General features: G+C 37.0%; 3 protein-coding genes across 3 annotated transcripts; 2 read left to right on the forward strand and 1 right to left on the reverse strand.

The window, feature by feature from the left end:
• Nucleotides 1–307: 307 nt before the first annotated feature.
• LOC143855480 (uncharacterized) lies at nt 308–976 on the forward strand. Its single transcript, XM_077365595.1, has one exon. It carries the CDS (start codon nt 308–310, stop codon nt 974–976), a length of 669 nt encoding a protein of 222 aa, XP_077221710.1.
• Nucleotides 977–7,368: 6,392 nt separating this feature from the next.
• On the forward strand, nt 7,369–8,506 carry LOC143855516 (auxin-responsive protein SAUR21-like). The gene has a single exon (XM_077365662.1). It carries the CDS (start codon nt 7,649–7,651, stop codon nt 7,985–7,987), a length of 339 nt encoding a protein of 112 aa, XP_077221777.1. The 5' UTR covers nt 7,369–7,648; the 3' UTR covers nt 7,988–8,506.
• Nucleotides 8,507–11,267: 2,761 nt separating this feature from the next.
• Nucleotides 11,268–13,122, reverse strand: LOC143855515 (enoyl-CoA delta isomerase 2, peroxisomal-like). The gene is made up of 2 exons (XM_077365660.1): nt 12,583–13,122; nt 11,268–12,216 (listed from the first exon to the last, which is right to left on the reverse strand). Exons 1-2 carry the CDS (start codon nt 12,774–12,776, stop codon nt 11,667–11,669), a joined length of 744 nt encoding a protein of 247 aa, XP_077221775.1. The 5' UTR covers nt 12,777–13,122; the 3' UTR covers nt 11,268–11,666.
• Nucleotides 13,123–14,976: the final 1,854 nt, after the last annotated feature.

Genomic DNA, 14,976 nt, shown 5'->3' on the forward strand with positions numbered 1-14,976 from the left:
TAGAGAAGTGCAGCTCTCTTGGATGTACAAGGAATCTGGGCTTGGTTGAATTCCACAGATAGTGCTGCTATAGTTGTCTTCCGTTTGCACGTGGGAGAGGCTTCAGCTATCTTCAAGAAGCGTTTACTCGTCTCTAAGTTTTGGTTCTTTCTTCATATTTTCGGGTAATATCTTATTTTCTTTTGTGCATTTGTTCCAACAAATTGAAGATAGTTTAACTCTCATAGCTTCTAATGGAGTTAATAAGACTGTTCACACGAATTTTGAGACTTTTGATGGAAAGAACTTTCAGAGATGGCACACTAAAATGGAGTTCTTCTTTCGTCAACTTCAATTGGCTTATGTGTTAACTCAACAATGTCCTGCAAGTCCAACAGCGGAATTATCATCCGATCAAGCCAAAGAAATCAATGATCAGATTGCTAAATGGAATGATGATGACTATTTTTGCAAGAATCACATCCTTAGTGGGTTGTCTAATTCCTTCTTTGATCAATACTCCAAAAAGTGCATGACTGCCAAAGAGTTATGGGACATTCTGAAATCAGTTTACCAAGCGGAGGAAGCTAGCTCAAAGAAATTTCTGGTTTCTAATTATATGGAGTCCAAAATGACTGATGATAAGGATGTCTCTATTCAAGTTCGTGAGTTTCAGTTAATTGCTAATGATATTATTGCTGCGGACATGACTCTTGATGAGAATTTTCATGTGGGGGCTATTGTTGCTAAACTTCCACCATCTTGGAAGGAATACCATAACAAATTGAAGCACAAGAAAGAGCATCTCACTCTTGAGCAACTTATGGAACATTTACACATCGAGGAGGAAACCAGAAAACAGGACAAGGAGACTATGAAGGAACCAATAATTAAAGCACATGTTGTTCTTGACAAGGAGAAGAAGAAAGATTCTGGAAAGAAAAATCTAGAATATTTTCTGAAACCAAAGAATGCGAAAAAACTTCAAGCCTTCTAGCTCTAATCCTGCCAAGAACAAGGAGTGTTACAATTGTCACAAAATTGGCCACTTTGCCAAAGATTGTCGCAAGCCTAAGTATGGAAAGGATAAGAAGAAAGAGAAAAGAGAAGACTCAAATGATCTCGTCGCAATAGTGATTGAAAACTTTATGGTGGGAAATGAAGTTGAATGGTGGATTGACACTGGTGCATCTTGGCATATTGCAGGAGATAAAAATCTCTTCAAACATTATGAACTAGTGGGGTATGGCATATTGTTGTACATGGGCAACTCCTCATCTGCCAAGGTAATTGGCAAGGGTACTATTGAACTAAACTCCTCATCTGCCAAGGTAATTGGCAAGCGTACTATTGAACTAAAATTCACTTCTGAAAAAGTTATCACTTTGAAGGATGTGTTGCATGCTCCCGACATCCATAAGAATCTTGTCTCTTGAGCACTTCGGTCTAAGCATGGATTCAAGATGGTTTTTGAAGCTGATAAATTCATTTTTTCAAAGAATGGTATGTTTGTAGGTAAAGGCTATTCTGTAAATGGCATGTTTAAGCTCAGTATTGATAATGAAGTTATTTCTGTTTATATTGCTAAGTCCTTTGATTTATGGCATCAAAGATTAGGTCACGTGAAGTATAACTCAATTGCTCGCATGGTTAGTGAAGGGGTTATAAGTAATTGTGATAGAAATCATGATAATCAATGTGTGATATGCAGCAAGTGCAAGATCACTAAGAAACCCTTCAAATCTGTTGAAAGAACCACCACTGTCCTTGAATTAGTTCACACTGATATTTGTGAAATAGACTTCATTTCAAAAGATGGCAAACGCTATTTCATAACATTCATTGATGACTATTATAAATATGCCTATGTATATCCTTTAAAATCAAAAGATGAAGCTTTTGAAAAGTTTAAAGCATATAAAGCAGAAGTTGAGAATAAGCTAAATTTGAAAATTAAGACCATTCGTTCAGATAGAGGAGGTGAGTACATGAAAAGTGAATCTCATGAGCTTTGTGAAAGAGATGGAATTGTAAGACAATTAACTGCATCTTATACTCCTCAACAAAATGGTGTAGTTGAAAGAACGAATAGAACTCTGATTGAAATGATTAACTGTATGTTAACTAGTTCTGGACTAACTGAAAATTTGTGGGTAGAAGCCTTTCTTTTAGCTTGTCATATTTTGAAAAGGATCTCTCAAAAGAAGATCAATCAGACGTCATCCGAGCTGTGGAATGGCAGAAAACCAAATATCTCTTATTTCAGAGTTTGGGGATGTTTAGCTCATGTGCGGTTACCAGATAAGGATACTCCAAAGTCGGCTATAGAGGTGTTGATTGTATTTTTATTGGTTATTCTACAACCAGTAAAGCTTATAGATTTCTAAATCTGGAAACTCCGTCTCCTCAAATTATTGTTGAATCAGTGCATGCAAATTTCTTTGAGAATGTGTTTCCAAAGAAAGACAAAAAAGTTGAAGCTAGTTCTTCAACTAAACTGAAGAGAAAAGTTGTTGAATCACCAGAAAGGGTTACACCTAGACGAAGTACAAGGGTTGTTATTCCTAAAACATGTGGACTTGATATATGCACTCTCATGGTGGACAAGGATCCAAATACATATGTTGAAGCTATGTCCTCTAATGACGCTCTTTTCTGGCGTGAAGCTATTGATGATGAAATGCATTCAATCATGTCTAACAACACTTGGATTTTGGTAGATCCTCCAACAGGTTGTAAGCCAATTGGTTGCAAGTGGATTCTCAAAAGGAAATTCAAAGCTGATGGCTCGTTGGACAAGTTTAAGGCCAGATTGGCTGCTAAAAGGTACAAGTAAAAGAAGAAATTTGACTATTTTGATACTTTTGCTCCGGTAGCAAGGATCACTTCCATAAGGCTTCTTATTGCTTTGGCTGCTATTCATAATCTGATTATTCATCAAATGGATGTTAAAACAACATTCCTCAATGGTAAGTTGGAGGAAGAAGTCTACATAGAACAGCCTGAAGAATTTATCACTCCTGGACAAGAGCACAAGGTTTGCAAGCTATTGAAATCTCTCTATAGCTTTAAACAGGCTCCTAAGCAGTAGCATGAGAAGTTCGGAAGTGTGATGTTATCCAATGGATATATGATCAATGGAGGAGATATCTGCATCTTTAGCAAGTTCAGAGATAATTCTGGTGTTCTTATATGCCTGTATGTGGATGATGTGCTCATCTTTGGTACCAATATTGAAAAGGTTATTGAAGCTAAGAGGTTTCTTACTTCAAATTTCAGCATGAAGGACCTTGGAGAAGCAAATATATATGATTCTGGGAATCAAGATTGTAAGATCTTTGAATGGTATTGCTATTACGCAATCAAGTTATAATGAGAAGATTCTCAAGAGATTCAATCATTTTGATGATGCACCTGCTCCTACTCCTTTTGACCCAAGTGTCAAATTGCTACACAACAATGGTCAAGCTATTGAATAGCTTGAGTATTCCAAGATTATTGGCAGTTTTATGTATGCTATGTGTTGTACAAGGCCAGACATTGCTTATGTTGTTGGTACACTGAATAAGTATACAAGTAATCCAGGGAGAGAACACTGGAATGCTCTTATATGATTATTGAGGTACTTGAAGGGTACTTTGAGTTATGGACTGCATTATGGTAGCATTCCAGCAGTTATTGAAGGCTATTATGTTGCTACATAGAATTCTGATAAAGAGGATTTTGTATCTGTGAGTGCCTGAATATTCTCTTTGGGTGGAGCTGCGATTTCTTGGAAATCAAAGAGGCAGACATGTATTACTCACTCCACTATGGAATCAGAATTCATTGCATTATCCTCTGCTGGAGAGGAAGCTATTTGGCTAAGAAGCATTTTGGTTGATATACCAATATGGAGTAAGCCAATACCACCTTTGACAGTGTATTGTGATAATAAGGCTGCTTTGTTTTGGGCAAGTAGCGAGTGCTATAATGGCAAATCTAGACAAGTTCGTCTAAAGCACAATCACGTGAGAAGGATCCTGACTGATGGAATTATAACCATTCAGTATGTTAAATCAAGATTAAATTTGGCGGATCCTTTGTCAAAGGGTTTGGTTAGAGACCTTGTGTCTGATACATCGAAGGGGATGAGTTTAAAGCCTATTGAAATGTAAGTTGTACATTATGGATACCCAACCCAGTTGATATTCTCCTGGGTTTTCAATGGGAAGAACGAAATAATGTTACAACTATTGGTGCATATTAATAAGATTTCTTATTTTCTTCTCCTATGATATGTATGTGCATGATCCTGTATGAGATAGAGGTTGAGAATTCAATTCTCTCAATGAATCTATAGACCAATGGTTTGGTTAGAGTTGATAGGACAACTCTTGATAGATTCACCAAACAAAACTTGCATGTGAGAGGTTGAGAATATAGTTCTCTTAATGAAATATCCATAGCTGTATGGCGGAGTTTGCAAGTTAACCCTTGATGGATTCACCGATCTAAGTGTGGAAGTTTGGTCGCTTCCTATAGGATTTAAAGGCTTTAATCCTTAGAGCACTTAAAATATTGGATTCTAGACACATGGCCGTAACGTGTCAGGCTTTTGTACTTCATCTCCGAAACAGAAGTGTATGTGATATATTTGTCCACTAATATCCCAGATCAATCAAGAAACATATTCACTAGGCAATGGTTCAAGTCCAAAAGACACCATTGTTAATGTACATAATTGTGCCGATCACAACTAAATTTGAAACAAGTGGGGGTTTGTTGGAAAAGTGATTCAAATTATATTTTACAAATGTAATTTTGGAAAATTAATTTTGTTAGAAATGTGTTTCAAATTTAATTCTTGAAAATTAAATTTGTGACTTTTCATATTCGTTGGAACTCCAAAAATCATGGCTTGGATAAATGAATGAGTTAGACTAATGAATTTATTTAATGGTTCACACTTATAGATTCATGATAGCTATGACTCTTTGTGAGCAACACTTCATATTCCTTGAACCTTTGGATTACTCATTAATGGTGACTCTTAGTTTTGAGTGCTCTCATTAGTGGTGACTCTTGGTTTTAAGAAGTTTCAATGAACATGGAGATTAATGCATGACTTTTGGATTAAGTATTCGTGCATGACTTTTGAGAATTCTATGGTTCCATGAATAATCACATTGAATGGGTTTGTTTCTTCAAGTAACCTATATCTTTTCAAGGAATCAATTGGTTTTGATAAGAGTATGAAAAATACAATCCTTCCATAGAGTTGATTTTCCAAAGAGAAAAATCATTTTGAACAAAAGCTTGTTTCACTTGTTTGATCGATCGGAGGTGGATACACAATTCATTGTAGAGAAGTGCAACTCTCTTGGATGTACAGGGAATCTGGGCTTGGTTGAATCCCGAAGATAGTGCTGCCATAGTTGTCTTCTGTTTGCACATGAGAGAGGCTTCAACTATCTTCAAGAAGCGTTTACACGCCTCTAAGTCTTGGTTCTTTCTTCATATTTTCGGGTAATATCTTATTTTATTTTATGCATTTGTTCCAACAAAGATTGCCCCATAAAACCCGCTTCTATGTTTTAGCGGCTCCCTTCATTTCACTTGCTAACTCTCTTTTTTTCTTTTTTCCAACGGTGACGTCAAAATTTTACTAACAAAATCATTGCAGAGATAGGAATAAGCAGTCCCCGATGATGTAAAAACCCTGGCAAAACATCCCCGGATTACACCGCTACAGCCTTATGAACCACATGTCGTTCCTTTCTAATCATTCTTTCGCTAATCTATCAACCATAGAATTAGCCGCTTAATTAGCCGATTGATTAAACTTTGGTCACACTATCCAACAAAGATCGAGGATCTCCGTAATAATGCTAGCCAAATTCCACAGTCTAGGTGCCCATGTGAGAGCATTTGAAGAGTCACCTTTGATAATCAAGGGCATGAACCCACTTTTGCAAGCCATTTGAGGCAGTAAAGGTGAGCTTCGGCCTCCGTCTCATTTGAGTCACAAATACCTGCTAGAGAAGGATTATATAATATTCCCCTTCTCATCACGGAATACACCTCCAGGCTCCACTTGCTAATTCTGCAAGTTAATTTACTTCCTTGAACTGGAGAAAGTTGTACTTAAGGGTGAAGGGGGTCGTTCATGAATCAGTTTTCAAAAGTTTTCAAAAGAGAGATTGATTTCTAAATTGCTCTAGTTTTGGGTCTTCTTCCTGTGTCCCTTTCATGTCATCCAACCAATCAAACTTGCTATAGAATAAGACCAACCTTGTCATACTCTTTTATCTTTAATGAAATAGCATTGGGTGTCGACTATCAGAACTCTTCATGCATTGACTATCATATATATCCAAGGAGTTTTTATAGCCATTTTTTTCTATGCAAGGGTCACATGTTTGTTCAAATTTTTTTTTTAAGAATTGTATGTAAAATAGACCTCATTTCTTTCTTGTATGTAGGACCCAAAAGTCTGTCCCAAAAGAACTTGCTGGTGTACTTTATAGGGTGTCCTTATTGCATTAATTCCCCACCTAAGCCCTAGTCTGAATGGTCACACTTGGCTATGGATCCATGTTTTGGAGAAACTAGGAAGTGCCAAGATACACAATAGATGTAGTCTTTGTTTGGCACTTCGATAATTTGAAAAATAGTTGATTGTCCTATAGAACTCGAACTCTACTCAGATGTACCAAGTGGTCCTCCCATATGGGGGATGGATCTGTAGATTAGAATATCATAAAATAAAAGTAGCATAAATTCGCACAAAAGACGCAAAGTTGTCATTCACAAGAGCATCAAAAGGGAGATCGAGCGTCTATAATGCAAAAGGCATGTAAAATGTTATCTTCCAAAGGATTTGAGTCATAAATTCTTAGGCCATGTTTGGATTGCACGAAAATATTTCTGATGGAAAATTTTGGAAAAAGATATGATTATGGTTATAGTTAATTTAGAGGGATATCATCATAACTTGAAGGCAATTCAATATAAAAGTTGCATAGGGTTTGTTCAAATTATCTTTTTCATGCATTAAAAAAGTAGTAAATTTTCAAAATACTTTTCTTTCCAACCTTTTCAAGAAAATTCCTTCAATCTAAGCAGGGCCTTAGGGACTACAAGGTAACTGTTTGCATTAACTTTCCATGATTATGGAGAGAGAGAGAGAGAGAGAGAGAGAGAGAGAGAGAGAGAGAGAGAGAGAGAGAGATTTGGCATGGGTCTATCTCAGAATGCATCTAAAAATATCTAACAAGACAATTCAAATCTGCCAAGAAACTCCCCAATTCTAGGCCGTGGACATGGTGTGGCAATATGGTCCTTATTTAAGAGAAACAAGGATTAGAAAAAAAAGTCATATTCCAAGTCCTACCAAGGACACCCAGGTTAGGTTTTGGCCTTTGAAGAGCTTTAAGTTCAATGCCGTGCCGCCTCTTATTTTTCAAGGACAGCAAGGATAGACATCAACTTCACCCATGTTCCATTTTATTTCGTGGCCCTCAAGCCAAGATAGTGAACCAAAAAATCATATCTATGTATCCACCTAGGGAAATAGATTCTAGACCACACTTTTTTCTGATTCTCCAATGTACAATTAAAACCAAGAGGGCTTCCCAAAAGGAACAGCAACCTTAAACTAAATTCTTCACAACTAGAGAGAGTTGAAATGGCCAAGTCTAGATTGAGTTGGAGGAGGAACACTATGTTTAAGAATGCAGTGGAGAAGATGCAAAAGAGCCTTTCGAAATCGCGGAGATCGTCCCTTTCAGAAGAATCGGATTTCTCGATGGGGGTGGCTAAGGATGTGAAGGAGGGGCACTTTGCAGTTTTAGCCATAGATGGCAGCGGGCCGAAGAGATTCGTTGTCTCTTTGAATTGTCTTGAACAGCCAGCATTCCTTAGGCTGCTAGAGCAAGCAGAAGAAGAGTTTGGTTTCAATCAGGAAGGTACACTAACGATCCCTTGCCAGCCGAGCGAGCTAGAGAGCATACTTAGGGAGTTCTGAATGGAGGATTGCCATAAACATAAATTTTTGTTAGCGATTGTCAAATAGATTTTCAATTTAAGGAAGCTGGGCCTCTAGCTCAATGGTTGAGGCTTTTTATCACAACGTAAAGGTTGCAGGTTCAATCAAAGATTACCTACTAAAAAAAGATATTCAATTAAAGCCCAAACAAGATGATAGGTATTTTCAGGGGTAAAACTTTGTTTGTATCCAGTTAATCAACAGCAGGAAAATCAAATAGTGGGCAATGAATTCCCTCTTTCAGGACTGCATTTCTCTGATCGGATTCCTGTACATTTCACATCCATTTTTATGTTAAACTTGTTTTAGGCTTATTTTATGTCGAAAGAAACAGAGCTTAAGAGAAAAGGCATTAGTGAATGGAGATCACAACCTCCTATTTTTCTAATACTCTTTATGGAGTGATGTTAAGGGCTTGATTTGCTCCAAAACATAGATATCTTTTCTTATTAAAGTAGTTAATTTGTTATACCAAAAAAATATTAAAAATTGGAGTAACTGTCCCTGTTACTGATTCCCAAGATTAGTTAGGAAGTGGGATGCTTACATCCATCGTTATTCAAGAATTTTACTTCTAAAATTCATGTGAGTGATATTACTTTTATTTATACATTAATTAAATAGTTAAATAGCCATTCAAAAAAAAAAAAAAAAGCTAAATAGCCACACTGAGAGTGATGAGACAAGCACCACGCTAACAGCTCTTTTGTGCCACTTTAGCAACATCACAATAAGAACTACTTTTCCTGAGGAGAATACACCTGTTTACTGTAAAATTAAAAGAATATCCTTAATAATAAGCTATACACTGTGTTTGGGACAATCCTAAAACATGCATGGCTTCATATCATTTTTTTTTTTAAAAAAAACAAAGAAGAGGGATAGTAAGGGGCAGTATCCTTGAGATAAGTGTTGACTCACCGAGTAGACTGGGAGCTAACTGTCACGAGTTAAGTGCCTAGAAAGGGGAGGCAAAAGAGTAAAACCTTGAAACAACATTGGTATCAGAGCATCATCTGTGCGATCCAGATATTTTTATTATTATTATTATTAGGAAGGTTTCAGATCACCTTAATAAATAACTCGCGAACCCTAAGTTTGCACCGACGAATCAAGTACCTATGATCATCCAATAAAGATGTTCTCAAGGAATTTGGCTGGACTTTTGGTTGCAGTTCAAATCACTGAATCTAATAACGTAAATGAGATCCCATTTTCAAAAAGAAAAAGAAAAAAACAAAGCGTAAATGAGATTGGAGTGGTGCCTAAGAAATATCTTTCAGGAAGGAGACTAATCATGACTTTCGTTTTAGCATTAACTTAAGTGATATTAGCATTTTTATGCTCATGATGGGATTAATGCATATTTATCTATTTATGATCATGCTTTCAACACAGAAATCAGAGTTGTGTATTTCAATGTTAAAATACTTCTCAATTAAATCATTCACTCATCTGAGTCAATTTGGTCTTGTCTCTACCGTCAGTCGGAAACTCCGTTGACTCGCCTGAGTCTATACCTTATATAGTTCAAGGAGATAATTGAGAAAAGAAAAGAAAATAATGGGTGAAAAGGGGAAAATTGTGTTTATGCTGGAACTAATGCATTTTTGTCTATCAATGAGCACAGTACAAAGATGTTTCAACAAGGCGATTAAGAAGGGAGATAAATAGAATAAAGCCTAACGATAAGATGATCATGAAAAATATCAATCTAAGGAACAAGGTCAAATTTTAAGACTGAACATCCTACGAGTGTCTTCGGCGCATGCTCTCTTGGTCTTTTATTTCTTGTTAGAATGATATATATATAACAGGATACAAAAGGGGGTACAGATAGGGTCTGAAAGGATGTAACCAGTGGAACGATGCTTTGAGCCTGGTTTGGTTTTTGTAATTGTACTCAGGATCTCCGTGGAAAGATTGAAAAAGTTTAGAAATGGCCTTTGCTTTTTGGAATCAGTAGGGGGTGGTCAGATGGCATTATAGATCTATTGCAGTGGTAGCATCTCTGGATAACTCACGGAAGTACGGATGGAACTTTTTGAGATGGAGGATTTTTTTTAATGTATAAAGAAAATGCCAATCTATAGTAACTAGAGCCAATAGTGATCCAGTGGATACTTCACTTTTGGTTGTTCTTTTGGTCTAGGTACATCCTGACCTCTCATGGTATGTAAATGCAAGTTGGACTCCTGGTCCTCAATGTAATTCTCATTGTATGAATACATTTGCCAATTTTCAAAAAAAATAAAAATAAATAACACGACACAAAAGGTGAGAAATGAGTACTGTGAACAAGAGAGAGACATTGAACTATGTCCAGAGAGCGGTCCTCTATTTTACCAGCTAGAGGATTAACTCAACTATCGAACTTACCAAACAAGACTGAAATAGACCAAAGGATTGAAGGAAAAACCAAGGAGGTGGGGCTCGTCTTTTTTATTTATTTATTTATTTTTATTTTTTTGACAGAAACTTAAAGTTTGACAAAATAAGAGCATCCAAAAGAAGGGGATAATTTGTTTGAGACCCATTTATCTGCACCCAATAATCAGACAGTGGAGTTTGAAGCAACAACTCTCAAGTGGTAGCTATGGTTTCTCCTCTTCATTCACTCAACTCTTAAATTAGAAGCAAATTTAATCACTTAGCCATAAATGCCTCCTAAAGGAGACGATTCAAAATAAATAAATAAAATACTTATGAAGCTTAACAGCGACCAAAGAAAAAGCAACTATGCTGTTTTCGACTGCAAGTGTACACACAGATTGCACCCAAAATGCAATTAGACTGCACAACCAGGCTAGACTCTATTCTTCTTTCTTTTTTCATTTTCCTAAGGAAGACTATAGTGGCCTAAAAGGGGATGTTCTTGGAGCCATTACCAAAAACAGGGTTACAAATCTAACGATAAACTAGAACAGTATAGGCAAAAAAGATGATAATCCATTGACAAATGATATCTATACTCACTTGGTGTTTTATAATTGCAATCCTCTATTTGTTTTAAAATTCTGAAATTGGCTGTTGATAACTTCAAGGGAATTATCACAGAATTACAGTCACTGAGGCCAGTTTAAACAAACAGAGTGCCAAAGCAAATTTGATGTTTTAGATTGCAAGATTACACACGGATTCTACCCAAAATGCAATTAGACTTCACAACCAAGCTAGCCTCTATCCATCGTTATAAAAGACAGCATTACAAATCTAATTATAAACCAGAACAGTATAAGTAAAAAAAAAAGGAAACCCATCAATAAATGATATCAATACTATATTGTTTTTCTATAATTGCAATCTTCTCTTGCCTTTAAAGTTTTGCAATAGGCTGTCGATAGCTTCAAGGGAACTATTACAGAATTAGAGTCACAGAGAATAATTAAAACAGACAAAGTACTCACTTGGTTTTATATAAAAGCAAACAGAGTAGCAATATCAAAACAGCATTACAAATCTAATTATTAACCAGAACAATACATGAAAAGAGGAAGGAAACCTATTGAGAAATGATACCAATACTCACTTGGTTTTATATTATTGCAGTCTTCTCTTTGATATAAACTTCTGCAATATAGGCTGTTGATAGCTTCAAGGGGAATTATCACAGAATTATAGTCACTGTGAACAGTTTAAACAAACAGATACCAATCGATTACAGCTTCGAACCCATTGTCCAAATGTATGGATCCCGATGCGCCTCTAGTTCTTCGACCACGCCAGGAAAGGCTCCAGCCCTCAAATTTGCATAGCTATATCTCTTCCAATTCCGCCTCGCCAACTTCTCAGCTTCAATAATGGCCGCCTCGAGTGTTTTCCCTGAATCATCATAAACTCCATCGACAAACCCAAATTCAAAAGCCTCAGAAGCAGTGAATTTCCTTGCCTTCAACAAAACCTCGCGAAGAGAAGCAGGCAAAAGCTTGCTTCTAATAACAGACATCAGACTCCTCGGCATGTACATTCCATGATCGAGTTCACTCATATAAAGAATCGCCTTCCCATTTTTCATGAATCTATAATCATGGGCTAATGCCAGCATGAACCCACCAGCAGCGCCATGGCCACAAATGGCGGCAATAGTAGGAATTCCCAATTTCATCATGAAGCACAAGAGACACTCAAATTTATCTCTAATTAAATTTACTGTAGACGATGAGAGATTCTTTTGAATCCATTTGAGATCAATGCCATTAGAGAAGAACCTGTTGAAATATAAATGATTAAATAACATCAACACTAACAACTTCAACATTTGGAGTAATTGGTTGTTTCACATGGTATCAGACTATTGCCTCAAGCCAAGTCCTAAGTTCAAAACCCAACAACTCCTTGATATTAAAATTCGAGGAACCATGACTCTCCTAGAACCAATTCCATTGTAATGCAATTATATAAATACAATAACAAGGTAGTAAAACATCAACCCTCCCTTTGCCCACTTATAAGACATATCATCAACAACTAACACCCACTACCTAATAAAAACTACATTCTAACTAACCCCACATAAACCACTAAGATGCACATAACACTTAAATCATTTGGAGTAATTGGTTGTTTCACAATACCTTCCTTCATTGGTGGTAATAAGAGCACCTGCATCCGGGGACTGTTCAATAGTCTTCAGAGCAGCCATTATGTCATCGATAGAGGCCGGATTAAACCTGTGGTCATTGTTTCCAGTTAGTGTTAAGATGTAAACTCGCCCAATTTTCTCCAGCTGGCAAGATTTCCACTGTTGAACAAGGATCTTAGTCTCCATATATGAATGAAAAATCCCAGAAATGTTTGAGGTTGGGTATTTTGAGAAATTGGTTCAAACCCTAAAATCTGAAGGTGGAGCTGTAAATCTACAGCCCTAGTAGCTAAAATCAAGGATTGAGATGCAGAGATTTTATGGGTTTCTTTCAATTTCCAAGCATTTGGGTTTTCTTAATTGGATTTAAATTGAAGAAGGGAAATCGGGTTATTCTGGCTTTCATCAATCACGGAACCGCAACATTGGTGATTTTGGGGTGAATAGGGAACTAAAGAAAGGCCCATGTCTGATTTTCTGCACGGTCAAAGCAATTTTCAGGGATTCATTTCGGCCAGAAAAAAAGATTCTTATAAAGCGACATTTTATGGGGTGTAAGCCCGTATAGTCCAGTATTTTTCAAACAGTACTATAGGGCTTATGATGATCCAAACCGTCCATTTGCTGATAATCCTAGGCCAAAAAGCTATTATTCAGATATTTTATACGGTGGAGGGTCGTGCACGTGCAACATATATAAGAGAAGTGATTACTTGCCCCTTTTTTTACTTGTAACAGCCCCCTCTAGTGTATTTAATCTCTCTTTTACACTGAGTGGGCTGAAAGGGACACATACTCGGTTCCCATAAATAAATAGAGGAGGCCCACATAATTGTTTAGAACCCACATAATTGTGTTGTCTAAAGACTCTAAACCATTTATTTGTTGGGACTCGACGTAGATAGGCCTTGCGTAGAAAAATACTATCTAATGAAAGATCCTAATCCTCCGACATTTGGAGGTTTTATATGGTGCCATTGGTTTTAAAACTTGAGAAAGTGGAGAGAAAATGGTTGTGGGCGAGACCTGTCGATCTTTGTTTGGGCCTAAAAAATGAATGATTTAGATCAGGGACGAGGCAATTGACCACCCTGAGAAGGTATGGGTATTAAGTACTTTCTCTAATTTTCAAATTTACCCTCTTGCCCTCTTTAATTTTGTTCACGGCAAAGGAATTTGTATGCAATCTCTCATTTCCTTATTCAAATCATTCTTCTTTTTTTCAAAAAAAACAGATCTCCCTCTCCCCTTATCCTCTCCATTCTCACCTCTGTGAAGAATGTTTGAGATTGAATGATTCTAAGTAAATTATTGTGACTCTGATTCCTTTATATATTGAACAATATTATCTTTACATGACAGCAATGCCCTTCTAAGAGAGCTCTTTTGCAATTGTACCATGCACATGATATTACATGTAATAACCAGTATATATATATATATATATATATATATATATATATATATATAGGGCTGCAACTCGAGCCGGGTTTTACCCGACCCGCATCGACCCGACCCGAAAATAGCTTGGGTCGGGTTCAGGTTTCATGGGTTTCGGGTCGAGCCGGGTTCAGCATTCAAAAGCCCGCATGAATCTCGGGTCGAGCCGGGTTTGAAGGGGCCCGACCCGACCCGAGTTACATAAGTTATAGTATGTACATTTTTTTCTATTGTTAGTTAAAAGTTAAAGGGATAATTACATTTACACCCCCTCTAGTTTCTGACACATCCACTTCCACCCCTATAGTTTAAAACGTGACAAATACACCCTTGTAGTTTCAATTTGTTTAAGGTAGGCCCCCTCAGCTGAAGGTTCGTCCATAGATTGAAGGGTTAGGATGATCCGAATTAGCTGATTTTTTGGGCACACCCTATCTATGTCAGGACCCATCAAATGAACGCTTTGGATCATCCAAACAATGTGGGCCCACATTATTTGGATGATTTTTTGGTAGTGTTTGGATTCGGGTAGGGGCCCACATTATTTGGATGATCCAAAGCGTTCATTTGATGGGTCCTGACATAGATATGGTGTGCCCAAAAAATCAGCTCCATCGGATCATCCTAACCCTTCAATCTATGGACGAACCTTCAACTGAGGGGGCAAACCTTAAACAAATTGAAACTACAGGGGTGTATTTGTCACGTTTTAAACTATAGGCGTAGAAGTGGATGTGTCAGAAACTAGAGGGGGTGTAAATGTAATTATCCCAAAGTTAAAAGTGAAAACCCACGCACCCACTGTTACTGTATGTGAGTGTAATTTCTGCTTCTATGAGTTGAGTTGATTCAAGTGTTTGATTTAGCATTGTTTGATTGTAATTACAACATTGTTTGATTACAGCATTGTTTGATTCAAGTGTGATGTGAGTGTAATTACATCATT

Source organism: Tasmannia lanceolata, unplaced genomic scaffold (assembly GCF_043159265.1).
Source record: "Tasmannia lanceolata isolate RefF3 unplaced genomic scaffold, GAP_Taslan_0.1 ptg000021l, whole genome shotgun sequence".
In the NCBI taxonomy this organism is placed as follows: domain Eukaryota; kingdom Viridiplantae; phylum Streptophyta; class Magnoliopsida; order Canellales; family Winteraceae; genus Tasmannia; species Tasmannia lanceolata.

Excerpts from the sequence above, each read along its gene's own strand:
- LOC143855480 (XM_077365595.1), top strand. The coding sequence starts at position 308 with ATGGAGTTCTTCTTTCGTCAACTTCAATTGGCTTATGTGTTAACTCAA.
- LOC143855516 (XM_077365662.1), top strand. The coding sequence starts at position 7,649 with ATGGCCAAGTCTAGATTGAGTTGGAGGAGGAACACTATGTTTAAGAAT.
- LOC143855515 (XM_077365660.1), bottom strand. The coding sequence starts at position 12,776 with ATGGAGACTAAGATCCTTGTTCAACAGTGGAAATCTTGCCAGCTGGAG. Across the intron at positions 12,217-12,582 it reads ATTACCACCAATGAAGGAAG|GTTCTTCTCTAATGGCATTG; the intron begins GTATTGTGAAAC and ends ATATTTCAACAG.